The sequence below is a fragment of the Penicillium concentricum genome (genome assembly GCF_028827145.1).
Source record: "Penicillium concentricum strain IBT 3081 chromosome Unknown utg000004l_segment0_segment0, whole genome shotgun sequence".
NCBI lineage: Eukaryota > Fungi > Ascomycota > Eurotiomycetes > Eurotiales > Aspergillaceae > Penicillium > Penicillium concentricum.
Window position 1 is genome coordinate 1,355,376 of NW_026622757.1, and position 17,636 is coordinate 1,373,011.

The 17,636-nt window shown below is 49.8% G+C and overlaps 10 protein-coding genes across 10 annotated transcripts; 4 read left to right on the plus strand and 6 right to left on the minus strand.

The window, feature by feature from the left end:
- Window positions 1–344: 344 nt before the first annotated feature.
- N7517_009465 (E2 ubiquitin-conjugating protein UBC1) lies at window positions 345–1,183 on the plus strand (the record flags this gene model as incomplete). The annotated part of the gene is made up of 3 exons (XM_056727188.1): window positions 345–605; window positions 674–954; window positions 1,012–1,183. 3 exons carry the CDS (start codon window positions 345–347, stop codon window positions 1,181–1,183), a joined length of 714 nt encoding a protein of 237 aa, XP_056575760.1.
- A 461-nt stretch (window positions 1,184–1,644) lies between these two features.
- On the plus strand, window positions 1,645–3,022 carry N7517_009466 (TFIIH complex kinase subunit CCL1; the record flags this gene model as incomplete). Its single annotated transcript, XM_056727189.1, has 2 exons — window positions 1,645–1,977; window positions 2,069–3,022. The coding sequence occupies 2 exons, from the start codon at window positions 1,645–1,647 to the stop codon at window positions 3,020–3,022; spliced, it is 1,287 nt and encodes a 428-aa protein (XP_056575761.1).
- A 357-nt stretch (window positions 3,023–3,379) lies between these two features.
- N7517_009467 (uncharacterized protein) lies at window positions 3,380–3,757 on the minus strand (the record flags this gene model as incomplete). Its single annotated transcript, XM_056727190.1, has 1 exon — window positions 3,380–3,757. One exon carries the CDS (start codon window positions 3,755–3,757, stop codon window positions 3,380–3,382), a length of 378 nt encoding a protein of 125 aa, XP_056575762.1.
- A 760-nt stretch (window positions 3,758–4,517) lies between these two features.
- N7517_009468 (ATP-binding cassette family ATPase ARB1) lies at window positions 4,518–6,404 on the minus strand (the record flags this gene model as incomplete). The annotated part of the gene is made up of 2 exons (XM_056727191.1): window positions 4,518–5,786; window positions 5,844–6,404. 2 exons carry the CDS (start codon window positions 6,402–6,404, stop codon window positions 4,518–4,520), a joined length of 1,830 nt encoding a protein of 609 aa, XP_056575763.1.
- A 537-nt stretch (window positions 6,405–6,941) lies between these two features.
- Window positions 6,942–7,897, minus strand: N7517_009469 (HPP family protein; the record flags this gene model as incomplete). The annotated part of the gene is made up of 2 exons (XM_056727192.1): window positions 6,942–7,520; window positions 7,607–7,897. 2 exons carry the CDS (start codon window positions 7,895–7,897, stop codon window positions 6,942–6,944), a joined length of 870 nt encoding a protein of 289 aa, XP_056575764.1.
- A 563-nt stretch (window positions 7,898–8,460) lies between these two features.
- N7517_009470 (uncharacterized protein) lies at window positions 8,461–9,480 on the minus strand (the record flags this gene model as incomplete). The annotated part of the gene is made up of 1 exon (XM_056727193.1): window positions 8,461–9,480. The coding sequence occupies one exon, from the start codon at window positions 9,478–9,480 to the stop codon at window positions 8,461–8,463; it is 1,020 nt and encodes a 339-aa protein (XP_056575765.1).
- A 581-nt stretch (window positions 9,481–10,061) lies between these two features.
- On the minus strand, window positions 10,062–11,324 carry N7517_009471 (putative NAD binding Rossmann fold oxidoreductase; the record flags this gene model as incomplete). The annotated part of the gene is made up of 4 exons (XM_056727194.1): window positions 10,062–10,361; window positions 10,430–10,833; window positions 10,884–10,979; window positions 11,042–11,324. 4 exons carry the CDS (start codon window positions 11,322–11,324, stop codon window positions 10,062–10,064), a joined length of 1,083 nt encoding a protein of 360 aa, XP_056575766.1.
- Window positions 11,325–11,598: 274 nt separating this feature from the next.
- N7517_009472 (O-methyltransferase) lies at window positions 11,599–12,514 on the minus strand (the record flags this gene model as incomplete). The annotated part of the gene is made up of 3 exons (XM_056727195.1): window positions 11,599–11,640; window positions 11,690–12,439; window positions 12,497–12,514. 3 exons carry the CDS (start codon window positions 12,512–12,514, stop codon window positions 11,599–11,601), a joined length of 810 nt encoding a protein of 269 aa, XP_056575767.1.
- Window positions 12,515–12,931: 417 nt separating this feature from the next.
- Window positions 12,932–14,407, plus strand: N7517_009473 (uncharacterized protein; the record flags this gene model as incomplete). The annotated part of the gene is made up of 1 exon (XM_056727196.1): window positions 12,932–14,407. The coding sequence occupies one exon, from the start codon at window positions 12,932–12,934 to the stop codon at window positions 14,405–14,407; it is 1,476 nt and encodes a 491-aa protein (XP_056575768.1).
- Window positions 14,408–14,918: 511 nt separating this feature from the next.
- Window positions 14,919–17,457, plus strand: N7517_009474 (Tetratricopeptide TPR2; the record flags this gene model as incomplete). Its single annotated transcript, XM_056727197.1, has 4 exons — window positions 14,919–15,083; window positions 15,155–15,486; window positions 15,548–16,010; window positions 16,756–17,457. 4 exons carry the CDS (start codon window positions 14,919–14,921, stop codon window positions 17,455–17,457), a joined length of 1,662 nt encoding a protein of 553 aa, XP_056575769.1.
- Between the last annotated feature and the right edge of the window lie 179 nt (window positions 17,458–17,636).

Sequence of the window (17,636 nt, forward strand, 5' to 3'; positions counted from 1 at the left end):
ATACCAGGTGACAGGTGTTTGAGCTCATCACTCATATCGAAGTCCTGTATAGTTCCAAGGTTCCCCTCCATTTGGTGAGATCCTCTTTTTCTTGAGTTCCTTTCAATTCCCTCCGGGGCATCGTACTTTGGGTGTGATATTCTCTACTTGATCTGAAACCTTCCTAACACCATTCTCCTACTGTTAGCCCCACTCCGTCTTCCTCTCCACGGCAGTTTCCACGATCTGTGCGCTCTTTGGCAAGACGAGAGTAGATCTATTTGACTCAACAATTACACATAAAGCGGTCTCATCTTCCCACCTCTCTTGTTTGAACTCTTTCTGAAACGAGTCCTCGAATCACCATGGCTAGCAATCGTATGCGTCGCATTGGAAAGGAAATTACGGACATTCACGCCGATGCCCACTCTCAAATCAAGGTCGAGCCATTTGGCAACCAGGACGATGTCACTCACCTAAGGGGATCATTTCCAGGGCCACCCGGGACCCCTTATGAAGGTGGCACCTACAATATCGATATCAAAATCCCCACCGACTACCCTTTTCGACCACCTACCATGAAGTTTGAGACCAAAGTGTGGCATCCAAATGTCAGCAGCCAAACGGTCAGTGCCCTCTTCACAATACTTACAATATTTGTATGAGGAAAATTGGATTCTGATAGCCAATGTAGGGTGCAATTTGCCTGGACACGCTTTCTAGTGCTTGGTCGCCGGTTCTGACCATCAAGTCCGCTCTGCTTTCGCTGCAATCTTTGCTCAGCACCCCCGAGCCTAAAGATCCTCAAGACGCTGAAGTGGCTAATATGCTTCTCAAGACACCCAAGGAGTTTGAGCGTGTTGCGCGCGACTGGGCAGTTGTGTATGCTGGAGCTCCCGTGCGTAGTGCTGACAATGGAGGCGGATCAAGCCTAGATGATACCCGGCACGCAGCTGTCGAAGACAGTCTTGCAAAGTGAGTCATTCTTCTACCATCCATTGGGTATGATTTCTGACTATGTATTATCTATAGATATGACGGATACAACAAGAATTTGGTCGACCGTTTTGGCAGCATGGGCTTCGATGTTGAGCGTGTTGTGGCTGCTTTCCGCTCTGCCTGTGTTGAACGAAGAGGAGGTCAAGACTATGAGTTAGACGAAGGTCGTATGGGTGATATTACTGCACTACTTCTCGGTGAGTGATGTATATTCTGGTGTTTGCGATCTTGGGATGAAATGCGACAAAAAGCACATATGGAATGTGAACGGATTGCATTGTGTGGTTTATGTATGTCAAATATTTGGTACATACATACATAATGTACCTTTAAATCAATATTAAAATCAATAAATTAAGACAAAAAAACAATATATTGATGTGATTTGCTGTCCATTTAGGCGGAACTGCAAAAGTGAGGGTGTTATCGATAAGCACAGCTCCAACCTTCAATGTTCCCGACCCTCTTGGATCACCAAGTGGATTAATTGCTGGGCTCATTGATAATTGTTGAATACTTATTCTCATATTTCAAAACTGCCCTGAACTTTCCACCTCTTCATGGTCAGAATCTCTCTCTAGTTATACTCTAACCAGCCTACCGTCATCCGCGGGCAAGAATAGAGCTAGCCTTTGATTCTTCCAGCAAGTCAAAAGCACCGGCGCCATGATCGAAGACGACATTTACCGTGCCTCCTCTCAGTACCGGCTTTGGTCATACACTGAACCATCCCTGCAATCTCTCAGAGCCTCAACAAATGCCGTTGCCAGCGAGCGCGTGCGCGCCGCTTTGCGCAGATCGCGTGAAACTCATCAGTCAACCGCATCCTCCGCGGCGGGAACACCACTACCGGAAAGCAATATGGAAATCAAGAATGAGAATGAGAAGGATGTCGAATGCTTGACGCCAGAGGAAGAGCTCGTTCTTGTGCGGTATTACTGCGAGAAGACGCTAGAGCTCGGAGAGACATACAAGCCACCAATTCCGACAATGGTCCGGGTACGTTAAGCTCTAGGGGACTTCATGCTCCCATTGAAGGCCATCACATATAAAGCTTTAGAAGCTGACTTATTTCGTTTTGTGCATACAGGCTACTGCGATTCAATACCTCCGCCGCTTTTACCTAACCAATTCACCCATGACATACCATCCAAAATCCATCATGGCGTGTGCGCTTTTCGTCGCAACCAAAACCGATAATTACTATATCTCTCTTCGGCAATTTGCAGATGGAATTCCCGGTGACACAACAACAGAGGATGTCATCGCACCGGAATTCCTACTCATGCAGGGACTCCGTTTCACCTTTGATGTACGGCATCCATTCCGGGGACTTGAAGGCGGCGTCATGGAACTACAAGCCATCGCACAAGGTCAAGGCCAGCCAGCACCCCATCTACCACATGAGACTGCGGAAGATCTCCAACAAGGATTGCTGTCCATCGCACCTCCTCCCGTCCCATCCTCCTCCATGTCAGATCGAATCGCTCGAGCCCACGGCACAACTCGTGAGCTGCTGAAATCCGCTGCGCAGATGACAGACGCCTACTTCTTGTACACGCCATCCCAGATCTGGTTTTCCGCCTTTTTACTGGCAGATCGTCCGCTAGCCGAGTTTTTGCTGGATGTCAAACTTGGTGGTCCTGTCACAGCCACAATCCCTGCCCCCGAAACAGACGAAAATGGGCTTGTGAACCCTCTATATGAAATCCGCTCTAAGCTGCATCACGTTTTGACTGAATGCTCTGCTCTTCTGCAATCCTATACACCCCTCTCCTCGGACCCTGCGCAAATGAAAAGCCTCAAGCGCATCGCAAAGAAACTATATCATTGTCAGAACCCCGAGAAGGTGAATCTGGCTGCCGCTCGTAAACGGGATATAGCCCAGCCGTCTACCGCTGTTCAAAGTGACACTGGAATGGCCACCTCTGAGAGCGAAACAGAACGCCTAGCGAAAAAGCGGAAATTGGAACAAGAACAGATCGTCCGTCAGGATGGTGATGTTTTTGGTCCGGAGTTGGTCACTCAGCGAACCAAGCCGTAATGATCATGCGAGCCATCGAATCTAAATACACAAATATTTTAATATCAAATACCAGAACGGTCACACTTCTAGATGCAGCAAATGTCAGGCTCGATTATACAGTTCCAATTTTCCAGGCCTTAGATGAAGCCATTAGACCTTTCGCTCTATATAGATCTAAAGTTTGAAAGTTTATGTCCGACAAAAGAAATGGATTCATTCCTGTTATCATCGGATAGAAACAGCATTCGATACTATATCAATGGTCGTAATTGACACTGACTATTGCTCTCTCTAGATCTCCGAAGTGGACCATCCCTATAGACCTACTCTACAACTCCATAACCATAAAATAAGAATCATACACATAACTTATATTCAAAAAGGCAAAGTATCCAAAATCTCAACTAGCAAATCCGCAAGTATCAACGAATCTCCACCGTTAGCAAGTTCCTCCACGAGAACAGTCAATTGCCATTTAATCTCAAAGCAAATCTCCTTAAGAGAAAGCGGACCCCAGCGCGCACGCACGCGGTTATCACCCCTGATCCCAAACTCGCCGATCTCGCCCAGGAATCCAATCTGAACGATGCGCTCGCTGAGTTCCTCCAGCCGTGTCGCGATATTCTCTCTATCAGGGCTGGGGGATGGGCTCAGGAGAACGAATACTTGACACTGAAGCTTGTGAGTGAAGGTTTCGCAGGCTTTTATATAGATATCCTTGAAGTTCCCGGGGTTTATGCGAGATCCGTCCATTGTGTTGGTGTGGCGTATGTATCTATGTATGCAAGCTCTTATATAGAGTGAGTTAATATGGGATGGGAAGCGTGGGTGTGTATTTATGTATTTCCTGTTAGCGATGACTTGAATTTGGTTCTTTGTTTGAGAGACAATGAGGGCTACCATGGCCATTGTTGATCTTCTTTGTTTCTTGAGATATCACCACTGGTGAATAACAAGAAAGAGATGAAATGCCAATTCTCGAATGATTCAGCCGATCAGGGTCATAAGAGCATTGTTGATGGGGAAGATTGTCGACATAGACCAAGACATAGACAAGACATAGACAAAGCTCAAATCACGTATACAAGTAGCACTTCACGCGAAGACAGATAATACAGCTTATTCAACAAACACGACGGATATAATTCAGCGTAAATGGCATCCCTTATATTCACCTCGGAGAGGACTAGATACTCTATGAAGGATGCATAAGACAAAAAAACAGATCGAATCAAGTCCAATCGAAAAAGGGGTAGTTCATAGCAATAAAACGCAAAGGTCCAATCCTCCACCCAAAATCTATTCGGACAGGAGGGAAAGGACAAACGATCTAACGGACAAAAAGAAAATAAATGAAAACCATCCCAACCCAAGGAACTTTTTGTTGTGTCCCTGCGGGAACCAAACTTTTAGTGCCATGTGGGCATTTGTATTCCTTCAGTTCTCGTCTAGCATTTCGTCATCAAAGGGGGAAAAAAAGGAAGTTGAACAAGTTGAAACATGAAGAAAGCCCTTAAACGGCACCGGAAGACAACATCTTGTTACGGAGGTGGTTCTTGTAGTCACCGATGGAGCCATTCCAGCGGCGGATAGTCTTGTCTTCACAGACCATGATGTCCTTGGCAATCTTGTCGAGGAGACGGAAATCGTGAGAGACGACGACGACACCACCGCTGTAGGCGTTGATGGCATCGGCCAAAGAATCGATGGTGGGGATATCGAGACCGTTGGTAGGCTCGTCAAGAAGAATCATGTTGGGGGATTCAATGGCAAGCAGGGCGAAGACAATACGAGACTTCTGGCCCTCGGACAGAGTACCCATGAGGGCAGTCTGGCCCTCACCGCTCAGACCGTAGCGGCCGAGCTGCTGGCGCCAGTACTGGTAGTCCTGGGACTTCTCGGGGAAGCGGTCACGGACGAACTCAAGGGAAGACTTGGTGAGATCGAGCTGCTCCGAAGAGTGCTGACTGTAGACACCAAGCTTCAAGTGAGTGTGACGGGAGACACGGCCACCGATGGGGCTGAGCTTGCCGGTCATGAGACGGAGCAGAGTAGACTTGCCGACACCGTTGGGGCCGACCAGGGCGGTACGGGAGTCCATGTCGACACCGAGATCGAGGTGCTCGTACAGGGTGTCATCCCAGTTACCGGAGTAAGAGAAGCTGACATCGTCGAAGGAGAGAACTGGGGGAGGAAGCTTCTCAACATCGGCGAAGCGGAAGGTGAAGACACGGTCGGCAACGACGGGCTGAATGAAGCCATCGGCCTCCATCTTGTCGAGAATCTTCTGGCGAGACTTGGCTTGACGCACCAAGTTAGCGTAGGTACCAGCGGAAGCAATGAACTTCTTGATGTGCTGGATTTCTTCCTGCTGCTTGGTGTAGGCCTTGGCCTGGTTGGTCTCCTGCTCGCTACGGGTCTTGTGGTAAGAATCGTAGTTACCACCGTAGTAGAGGAGCTTCTGGCCACGCATGTCAAGCATGGTGGTGCAGACACCGTTCAGGAAATCCATGGAGTGAGAAACCAGGATCAAAGTACGATCCCACTTCTTGAGGTACTCCTCGAGCCACACGCAAGCTTCCAAGTCCAAATGGGCAGTGGGGTCATCAAGCAAGAGCAAAGAGGGCTTGACGAACAGGGCCTTGGCGAGGGCAACACGCATACGCCATCCACCGGACATGTCCTTGGTCTTCTTGTTGATGGTGTGCTTGTTGAAGCCGAGACCGGTCAAAATAAGGGAGGCACGAACGTGGAAAGTGGAAGGATCCATCTTGTCCATGCGCTGTATAGATAGTTAGCTTCTGCTTGCAACCAAGAGTAAAACTTGAAAAATACGTACGTCATATAGGTCTTCAAGGATAGGGCTATCAGGGCCGTCGTTCTCAAGAACTTCCTCGGCCTTTCTCTCCATATCTTCCAACTGGCGTTCAGCCTCGCGAACAACCCAGTCAAGGGCACCGAAGTCGGTGGGGGGTGCACCCTCGTTCAGAAGGTAGATATCGATGTGCTCGGGGACGGGGTACTCGCGGGCAGCAATGGACTTGAGGATAGTGGACTTTCCGCAACCGTTCTCACCGAGGAGACCGTAACGACGGCCGAAGGTCAACTCGAGGGTGGAATCGGTGACCAGGACCTTTCCGTGGAACACAAGGGAGCAAGAGGTGATCTTAACGTCGCGAGAGGCGGGCAGAGATGACAGCACACCGGTGGTGACACGATCGGACAGACCGTGCTTATCCAACTGGGCTGTGAGCTTATCAACGGCGGACTGATCCTTGGTGGCAGGCGCATCTCCGACGATGGGGTTTCCGTGGCCATCGAGTTCGACCTTGACGTCCTTCTTGGGCTTCTTCTCGTCGGCACGCTTGGCCATGCGGGCAGCCTTCGAGGCGGAAACCATGGTTGCGTGTGTGACGGTATAAAAAAAAGGGGGTTTTAAAGAGAAAAGTAAGGGACGGAAGGCAAAGGGAGGGAGAGGAGAAAGGATGACAATGCGAAAAGAGATTGAAGAGAAAAGCAAAAAGGCTGAGTGGATCGCCTGGCGGGGCGGACAGGAAATGGAGGGGCGTAGAGCAGTGGAGTTTGGTGGTTTGCCCTTATCGATAGAATCCTATCGATTATGAGTTTGAGAGAAAATAGAAAAATTGAGAGTAAAACGTACCGTTTGCTCTTATAAATTTATTCCTTTTTGCCTCTGTAGTGTGTGTGTTGGGCACAAGGTCAATTAAGAAATTTTAAACCAAAAAAAAAATCAATCAGTGGGCCGTTGGACATAAGTGGATGCTGATTGGGAGAGACGTCACCGCATTAGATGCCTGAGGTGTCTAATTTGCCACTTTGATTTGTGTGATACGCGACTGATAAGGTATGATAAGGCACAAGGGGGAAAGAGAGGGCTATATTTGGAAGAGATAACATGATATTTAATACGATTTCCTCAAATTCTGTCACTGATCCTCTCCAACACTTCTTGTTCCTCAACAGAAAGCGATATTCCATCCGGCAAGGAAATATCACCACGTTCTATTATCAACCGCCGAGGAACATCAGTCAGACTATCCTCATAATGACTAGGAACACTCCCCGTTTCCTTATGAGTAGCCTTTTCGACATCCCCCCGAGACCGCGACAAAGGGTGTGATGTCCACCAGTACAGCGGAAATCGACGCTGCACATTGTTAATGATCACGGCCGCAGCCTGCATAAGCCCGAGCCCAAGCAACATGACTGGGAAAAGAAACCAGCCCAGAGCAACAGTTTGAGCGTGTGTCACTGCCAGAACAGCAGTCGCACCTGCGGGCGGGTGTGTAGTATTGGTGAGAATCATGACAGCCGTGGTAAGACCGCAAGCAAGAGCACCACCAAGCTCAGTATACGCTTCAGCATGAGGGTTCAAGGCGAACAATTTCGATATCCCGACACCGAAGAAACAGGCGATAACTTGGCTCAGGACCGCATTTCGTGGTTGTGCGAAGGGTGATTCGATGGCACCGAATTCAATAACTGCCGCCGCACCCTATTATCAAAGAATCATCGAGTCAGCCCTATGTCGCTTTTCTTATTCTAGCCTGTTCCCGCATCAAATATCAAACCACAACTTACAAAACTGCCAATAATCACTGGCGCATCACGCGCTTCAAAAGAAGGTACCCGTTTCGTAACAGATGCCACCAAAGCCACACCGCAAAACGCTCCAACCAACGACCATAAGGCGACCACGATGTTGCCTATTGGCTTGGGTGGTTTATCCCGATGGCCTAGCATATAGGCGACAGGTCGTGGTATGAGATGCCATCGTGGCGCCGGCACGAATGGATTCACATACCGATCGATGTCGAAATTCCAGGTTGTCGGGTGGGACAACGTCACTCGTCCATGCGGGGATGGAGCCATGCTGCACTTCTGTTGCACTGAGATACTATGTATGCTCTAAGGTCTGTATGTTTCTTAGGTTCCTGTTTATCTCAGTCCGAACACTAGGAGCTCAAACCCTTTCGGGAATATAAAGGAAGAACCTCCATCAGCCTTATACCCGTGGACCGGTACTTCTTAGTGAGCAAAACCTCATGTGTGCCGTTAAAGGCGCAACTCTGCTCTCTTTCTCCGCGGATGTCAACTTTCGGATATAGGGCTTGATGCCAGGCCCAATTTCTTCTTGTCCACTCAGCGGATTTACGTTTGGTAACATAAATTACGGTTTAGGACTAGCGGCTTGGCATAGCGTCATAAATCGGAGATGCATCTGACTGACATCGGGATGTTTCCTATTGCATACATGTCTACGGAATACTCCGAGTATACTAACATATATACTGGTTTCGATTCAAAAATGGAGTTGATTCCAAAATGACCAGCTCTCCCGGCTATTGGCTATTGGATATATGCCTGGTCAATAACAGAGCCCTCATCTATACTAAAAGAATCATGAGATGCATTCATACTAAAGAATAAAGAAATCAAATCTCACCCCCAATATCCCGCAAACACTCCTCTCCCTCCCCAATAACCAATGGCAACCCCACACACCAAGCCCGCGGATACTCCATCCCCCACTTCGCCATAAGCGCTTTCAGATCCGCCTCATGGCCAGGGACAACATTAACAAAAAGCCTATCACCGTGCGATCGCGGCTCAGAATGCACCGCACCCTCTTCCTCGCCCACCCGGAAGAAAACACACTCCCCCACCGACGCCTGCACAATCCCATGTCCGCCCAGCTCAACAATAAGCTGTTCGCGCACCGACTCCGCCGCCATGGCGCAGCCGACACAGCGCACAGAGACGCACATGTGGTCGGGGTCTGCGGCACGGGCAGCTGTTTTGGCGGCTTGTTGCGTGGCGCGTGCTAGGCGATTTGTCGCGGGTGGGATGAACAGGGTTCCGGGGCCTAGGAGGGTTGTTGTGAGTTTCCAGTTTGTTGGGGTCGGGCTTGTAGAGGGGATTTGGGCGGCTGGGGTTGTAGGTGGGTGGTGATGGTGCTCGGTTTGGGGGTTGGAGGGTGAAATTGGGGTTGAGAGGTCTTGGTTTGTTGGTCCTGTCCAGGTGGATTTGAGTAGATTAGTGATTGGTGAGAAGAGTGATTGACGCTTTGCGTGGTTTATTGGTGGTTGGAGGGGAGAGAAGAATAAATCATCTGTGTGCCAGCGTGGGGTGTCGAATTCGTCCGAGCCTTTGCTTGCTCTGATTGTGAGCCAGTAGTGAGACTGGTTGTTTTTGGTCAGGAAATCGTGGACGTATGCCAGGAAGGAGAATAAGGAGGGCATTATTGAACCACCGATTGTGGCTTCTGCCCAGGTGTTAAAAGAGGATGGCAGGTTACATGATTCGAGGGTCAAGAGGGGTCCGCAGTAAGTCCATGAGGACGAAGTGTTAAGGGTAATTGGATCATCTGTTGGCAGTAGTTCTTTAGACTCGACAGATGGATATTTGACTGGGTATGGGAAGAATCGGAAATCTGGTAGCGATTTGACGTCCATCACAGTTATCTCTTAGGTGAAGAAGTTATTCCTTGGGGGCCTGTGGGACAATTTGAAAGGCTCCTGGGCCTCATCTGTACAGAAGATCGTCTTTCCATGTCCATTTTAGAGCCAGCTTCTTGCCGCCTTTTGGCCACTAGGTAAAACTGAGCACGTCCCGCTCGACTTCCTTGAAAAGTCAGGTGATCTCGGTTCATTATATAATCGATATTCCCCGGGCGGGGCCCGGGGCCGACCTGAATTACTAGGTATACATAGTACGAAGTGCATGCACGTGACTGATCTGAACAGCCCGTGCTGACATCTACCTAGCCTCCAGCCCTGGCTGAGCCTCATAAAAGCGGCGGCATTTTGGGGCCCCTTGTTAGGCAGCAATATGGAAATTATTTCCACGTACTCTGTACGCGAAGATTCTTTGTTGCTTTTGTGTAACAATGCTAATTGTTTCCTTTGAATAGTTGCTAATTGAAAAGGTATTTACTGCATTTAATGTAGAGGAGCAAACAATTGTATCCAAGACTTCAATATATATTGCCTTTCTCTAGTAGATCATAATCATCATTGCATTTACAAACCCAAGCTTAGACGTCCAAAGTACGTCCAGTACGGGAACTCTCACGAGCCAACTCGATCAAACGAATGACCTCGCGAGCCTCCACACCACTGGCAGGGAGCTCACCCTCGCCATTGAGAGCGCGGACGAGCTTGCGGTAGTATTCAGTGTAAGTGGGGGGCTCCACGGTGGGAACTACCTCCTTGACGGGCTTGCCGTTCTGGATCGTAGTCAGAGTACCGTAACGCTCGCTGGGCTCACGACCGTAGCCCTTATCCTGGGGCATGATGCCGGCCTTGAGCTGATCTTCTTGGATATCAAGGTGGTACTATACAAATAGGTCAGTTACCACTTTTTCTTTATATAGCAGTGATCTGCGCAGGTAGATGCTCTTACCTTTTTGAAGCTACCTTTGTCACCGCGCACCCAGAAGCGCAGCTGCTCGTCCTCGGGGCTGACCACGGTCGCCTTGGCGGTAACCATAGAACCATCGGCATAGTGCAGCAGGACGGTGAAGGAGTCCTCGTATGAAGAGGAGGTGACACCACGGGCGGAGCCAATGAAGCCGGTCACCCGCTTGGGGAGTCCGAGCAGGTGCACGGCCTGATCCAGAAGGTGGGTTCCAAGGTCATAGATAGCGGAGCCACCGGGGATGACCTTGTTCTTCCACTTGTGAGAGTCGGCGGCCGGCACCTCGGGACGGTGGCGGTCGAAGTGAGTTTCATACTCGGAGATGCGGCCGAGCGAGCCGTTCTTGACGAGCTTGGAGAGGGTCACGAAGTCGGCATCCCAGCGGCGATCTAGGACAGACATGAGTAGGGGCTTTGATAAATAGGGTGACGAGACATACTCTGGAACACGGCAAGCTGTTTGTTGTTCTTCTTCGAAATAGTGATGAGGTCATCGGCTTCCTGGGTGGTGGGGGTGAAGGGCTTCTCGCAGACAACTGATATACACGTTAGTTAGTTTATCTGTGCAAATTACTACTTGGGACTTCTAGACACTTACCGTGCTTGCCAGCCTCCAGCGCAAGCTTGGATAGCGCGAAGTGAGAATCGGGAGCAGTAGTAATGATCACGACGTCAACCGCAGGGTCTTGGACCATCTCCTCCGCGGTACGGAAAGACTTCACACCGGGGTGGTCCTTCTCGGCATCATCATCCTGCTTCGGAGTGCGCTGGACAATTGCGTAGAGCTTGAGGTCGGGGACCTCCTTCACGAAGGGAATGTGGAAGATCTTCGCGCTGAAGCCGTAGCCAACAACGCCAACATTGTAAGTCTTGCTAGCCATGGTGAAATATTTGTGATTTAATTGAGGGGGAAATCAGCTAGGAGAGGGACTAATTTATATGGCCCCGGAAATCATTTAGCGGGGGAGAAGGAAGGTCCTGGCGACGGCAACGTTGGATCGGGTGGGTCCAAAAGCCGAGTCGGGTTCCCGAAGTGGCAATGTTCGACTCTACAATACTCGGACTTCTATGTATGCTTGATAATCATGTAGAGTATCTTGTATTCTTCTTGGATATCTCGGCTGCCGCTTTCCAGTTGCGTTGGCCATTTCTCATCTATGCCTGAATCCCCACACACCTCGTAATCTCGATGGCATCCTGTCAATTGTTAGCGAGGATTCATTCTCGGAAAATACTTCAAACTCACCCGCAATCCCGGGGGTTGGCATAGCTGGCTCTGGTATACCAAGTTCGGGTTCCCGACAAAATTGAAAGTGGGCACGTCGTCTTTACCCACAAAGGACTGCACCGTTTTGTCGGCCATCCCGGTAATGTTATATGCCTGGGAAGGTCCTTCCTTAGCGGCTTCAATCTTCTGTTCGACAGTGCTCCGGACGTATTCCAGATATGGCGGGTTGCCCGGATGTATCACGTTATCAGCGGCGAGCACGGAACCAGGGACAATAGCCCCGAGATGCTCACACAGCTTGACGTCAGTGGTGTACGCTGGTTTGTAATGATCGATGAAGAGAAGTTCCACTTTTGTCACGTCACCCGAGGTGATTAATTTGTGTAGCGACTCATCGCTTCGGCCGACGATGATACGCACAAAGTCGCGCAATCCAGCTAGCTCAACGAGCATATTGGCAACTGCGGCGAACTCTGGATTCAACTCTAGACTCAAGTAGCGCTCACCGCCGTTTCGTCGGACTGCGTCGCCGAATAGGATCGCAGAATAGCCCACGTAGCAGCCGAGCTCGATCATGGTCTTTGGCTTGAGTTCATCGATGAGTTGGGTGATGACTTCGCCCTTTTCGGGGCCAACATTTATTAAACGGTAGTCTTTCTCAAACTCGTGAATCAGATCGATCACTTTTTGGGGATGTCCACGGATTTCATCCAGGTTTGGCTGCCCATAGACGTAATGCAGGAGCTTCAGCTCCTTGCCGGTGTTGTTCTAGAGTACGAGTTAGTGTCATTTCTCACAATTAAAGGGTCAGAATTTAATTCCTACCGAAGGAGGTGCAGACATGACGTGAATTTAGAGCAAGGGAATCAGATAAATGATCTCAGGACAGGTGGACATGCGAAATTATAAATGGCCTCGGGGATAATAAACATTGGGAATACTTCGGGCAAAGACGGTAAATCCGAGCCCGACCACTCACCATTCATTAATGTTATTAACATTCCAATCCCTTCAGGTAATGCCGAGAGCACAAGTCGGAAACCTGATCCCATATAATTGCCGGACATTTCCCATGGAGATTAGATCCGAAAGACCCCCACTATTAGCTCCCCAGAGATCTTTTGATTCAAAGAATAGTGCATCGTCACACCGAACTAGATCTGCAGGCCAAGCCCCCCAATTAACATCCCCAACTCACATTTTCACTTGTGACGATGTCCTATACTCTAGGCCTTTCGAGGTGCATTATTCTCTAGTCAAATGAGTAAACACATCAATCTCATTACGGCGAGACATAGACTCAGCATGTCGATCAAATCCGCCAAAGCTTCAGTCTCACCGGGGACCTTGTCACGAGTATTCTGGCATCTCCTTCGAATATGTCTTTCATTTTCGCTATTGTTTGTTGATAACACCATTCTCGTCGTCGCGGTATTTTTATCCTATCTCCGAACAACCAATCGACAAGCGACACAAAGGAATGTGCCGTTTTATCCGAAAACAGTCCTCATCACGGGCATAGGTACGGTGCACGGCTTGACCCTAGCAAGGTCATGGGCTGTACAAGGCCACCATGTGGTTGGGGCCGATGTTACAGACCTAGACCTACCCGTGCGCTCCGGCGGGAGTATGTCCAGGGCCCTAGTGTCATTTTACCGGATTCCCAAGGCCCATTACATCTCCCGGTTACTCGACATCATCCACCGCGAAAAGGTTGACTTGTGGATTCCATGCTCACCCAAGGCATCCTCCATTGAAGATGCGACAGCCCGACAGGTCGTTGAGAGTCGCACTAACTGCAAGTGCATCACACTCGATACCGACTTGGCCGCTTGCTTCGCCCACCCTGATTCTTTCAAGCAGTATGTGACCGAGAGAGGTCTTCCTATGCTTGAGTATCATAGGGTCCAATCCCGCGACTCTGTGCACAAGATCTTAAACCGGTCGCCCGCCAAAACCTACCAGATCTCCCGAGCGACCCCATCTGCAAATGAGAAGGCTATGCTCTTGCCGAGGCGTACGCCGAGCAAGACTTACACGAAGATCAGCGAAATCAATATCTCCGAGGACCGGCCTTGGATTCTACAGCAACAATCTCGTCTTGGAGAGCTATTCGCAGATCTACTCGTTGTGCGTGGCCACGTTCAAGCCATCAAGGTTCGGCTTTCGGATTCTGGCTCCTCTACGTGGGGTGCCTCGCGTCTAGATGAGGCTCTGGCCGCTTCGGTTCATAGGCTGATGCAGACATTGGCAGCCAAAGGCGGTATTCGCTTGACAGGTCATCTCTCTGTCAGACTCTCAGTCGATGAAGAGTTCGACGCGCATTCTGTCCGACACACTATCTACATCGCCGGTTGTACACCTGGCGCTAGAGCTGTCGATAACCTACTGTATAATATACCTTGCCCGATTGCAGGTTATCTATCTGTGTTCCATTCCAGTTCAATCGATACAGCCAACATCGCAGCGACACTATCATCAACCCGTTCAGCGCCAACATTTGCCCGAGCTGCAATTCTTCCCGCTGCTTTCCTACAGTTTTCGTTGTTTCACTTTACACTCACAGCTCTTGAAGTTGTAGAGGCAGAACTAGTGAGGCTGCTGTTCTGGAAAGATCCCCTGTTCTCTTTTCTTGATCCGGTTCCCTGGTGGTGGCAAGTACATGTCTATCAACCATTGCGAGAGATCTGGGTGTTGATGAAACAGACACGAGAAGCGGGATTGACTTCCCTTTGACTATGTATGTTAGCACGAGTATACGAGAAATGAGACTATGATGTAAAGTGACAGGCATACGCCAAGCAAATGTGTGGCGGAGTTCCCGAAATAGTAACGGGCTGTCGCCTGGGCAGCGGATGTGGAGGACATACGTATGCCCCCGAAACAAGAGAGGGTAAGGCAGATACACAAATCGTCAGATTGGATATCTTCGAAACACTTCAATTTAAATATCTCTACCGTTGTGATTTTAATAATTTCAAAGTTGCGACATTGCGACGGGGGAAACAAAACAAAACAAAACAAACCGATACTTTTCTCCACGGAGCCTAGCCTGGCCAAGATAGAGAGACCCTCCCAAGTCTCATTCTCCAGGTTTCTGACTCTGTTCTTGTCTCATCTCTCACATTCTGTGTGTCCCGTATGACTTCACGATAGACTATCTCTTCACTTCGAGACCAACCCCTCCCTTCCCCTCGGGTGAATACGAAAAGCGCAACACCCTTGCAGCGCTCCTACACACAAAATCATGTTTCAAATGCCGCGGCCTTCAGGCGGAAGCCTCGGACGGACAAAAAACATCATACATTTCATACAAGGATTCAGTATCTTCCTCGCATGGGCCATAACTATCGCTATATGGACCAAAGGAGGCAGCGGAATCGATGGACGCACAGGCTGGTACTGGGGTCTGGTGAGTTTGACATTCCTGCATTTCTAATACAAAAGAGAGCTCTTTTATTCTGACATATGATCGGATGGTAGTGCTGGTTGAGTATTCCTGGCCTGGTCTACCTGGTGGCGGTGCCGATGTGGCCTCGAGCCCGACGCTTCGGTAACGTCTATGCCTTCGCCTGTGTCGATATCCTCTATTCGATTCTCTGGCTCAGTGCCTGGATTTGTCTCGCTTCCTACGTCGCCCAAGGAAAGTCCAAGGGGGCGAGTAGCGACGACGACAAGAAGTCCGACACCAAATCCACCACCAGGAGAGCCGAGGAGGAGACGAAGGAGAAGACCGGATGCGATAATTGGGCATACGGAAGCGCCACCAAGTGCAAGCTGAGCACGGCAACTACAATCATCGGTGTTATCATCTTGTACGTGAATTCCTCTATATCCGAGACGATGAATCCTTGAATGAAACTGACAGAAAAAAAGCGTCCTCTTCGTCATCACCGCCTGGATGTCATTCCGCAACGTGATGCACTTCCGCCGCACCGGCACCCTCCCCGACGCCGTCTCCGACCCCACCTTCGCCGCGCAGAGCAAAGCTGCCTTCTCGTCGAACCCAGCCCACGACTTCGAGGAGGACGAGGATAACTTCCGTTCCGGCCGAGGCGGCGGCATGGGCGCCTCGTCCCGCGGCGATCAGGACGAGGACTACGCCCTCCTGCACCAGAGCGAGGTAGATGACCTAGGCAACGCACACGGCCGGACCGCGATGCAAGGCTCCTACGATCCCACCGCTCCCGCGCCCGGAGGCATCCTCCATGATTATAACAGCAGCACCGGCTACGGTGGTGCGCATGGTCAGCACTACGTGGAGCCGTCTACTCAGTACAATCCCTCGGATTACACCCCGTCTGAGTACACCGCTCCCACTGGGTTTGGTGGCTCGTCGGTAAGTGGGTACGGAAGAAGGCCGAGTTGAGTAAATAGTGTTGTCAGTGTAGATGGAGGAATTGCTCAGTGAAATACCCGGAGGATTGATGAATCGTCTTGCTTTTTTTGCGTCTTGAACATTGACCATTGAGTGGTGTTGGGCGCACCGCTGTTTACTCGGGGCTGATGCCCTTGTCTTTACCATGTTTCTTATGGGTCTTTTAGCCCTGGGATTACGATTGTATGTCCTGTTTTGATTTCGTTGGATCTAGCAAAATATAGATGTATGCATTGTAAAATTATATGTCCTGGTGGTGCTTTCTATGTAGATTAAAATACATTATAGGCAACATATGTAGACGATATCTCAAAAGGCTGAGATCTCATAAATCCATTGTAAAACATTGTCCTTATTAGAGAGTATGGAGCTATAAATTACTTGCTTTTGCTTCCTATCACTACCAATATTCCTCAGGTCTTACCTTGCTCAAGAAAGAGATATAGATAGGACAAGGTACCAATATTCTGCCACCGCTTTCCATATCAGTGGATTTATGGACAGCTTGCCCTCTTGCCATCATCAACTGTTGACAAGTACAATCCCGAATATTGACCTCAAAGTGAACCGTGCTTTGTTGAACACCTATACAGTACATCCTGAACTGTACCTTGTATGAATTAGCCCATTCCCCCATCAGACCTTATCATTCCACCCCAAAACACCTCCCCCGTCACACCGCAGCACATATACTAACAATCCCAAGAAGCAACACCGACCTTACAACCCAAACCCGAGACCTACGGTCTCCCCAACCTCAAAAATGGCCAGCGAAATTGATCTCTACAACCAATACCCATTGTACATGGACCCAAGCACGCAAGCACTCTCACTCACGCATTCATCCGGCCAAACACCCTCCCAAACAGCCGCAATCAACACCGAACTCGAAGAACTCAATCAACTACACCGCTCTCTACTCACCCTCGACCCACCCAACATCCCCCCCGCGCCTCTCCCCGTAAACCCCAAGCGCAGCGCACAGATCTCCAAACTCCGCGACAGCGCCAACGCCGCTCACCGCAAATCCAACTACGAGGAGGCAATCAAGCTGTACTCGTACGCCATCGACATGGGACTCAGCCGGCCGGGCTGGGAGCCTGTGGGCGTTGCGCGCGAGGAATTGTCGGGTCTTTATGCGAATCGTGCGCAGGCGCAGATGGCTCTCCAGGCTTGGCCCGAGGCGCTCGTTGATGCTAAGGCTAGTGTTGACTCGAAGCCTGTTGGGAATGTTAAGGCCTGGTGGCGGATTGCTAAGTGTCTTGCGGAGATGAGTCGCTATGAGGAGGCGCGCAAGTTCTTGCATAAATCGCTTGATATTGAAGGGAAGGATTCCGAGGGCGGGAAGGAGTTGTTTGCGTTGCTCGGGGAAGTTGATCGGGCTTTGCTGCGGGGATTGTCAGCGTAGAATTGCTTTTTGTTTCTCCTGCACAGCTACCATTTTTGTTTCTGCGTTGGCTAGACATTATGTCGAGGCTTTTATGGTTTGGTTTTTACTACATGATTCCCTCCCTGTTGGGATGTTTCTCGGCGTTTATGCGTTGTTGACGAGGCTTACACTCTGATATGTATATCTTTGGATTTACA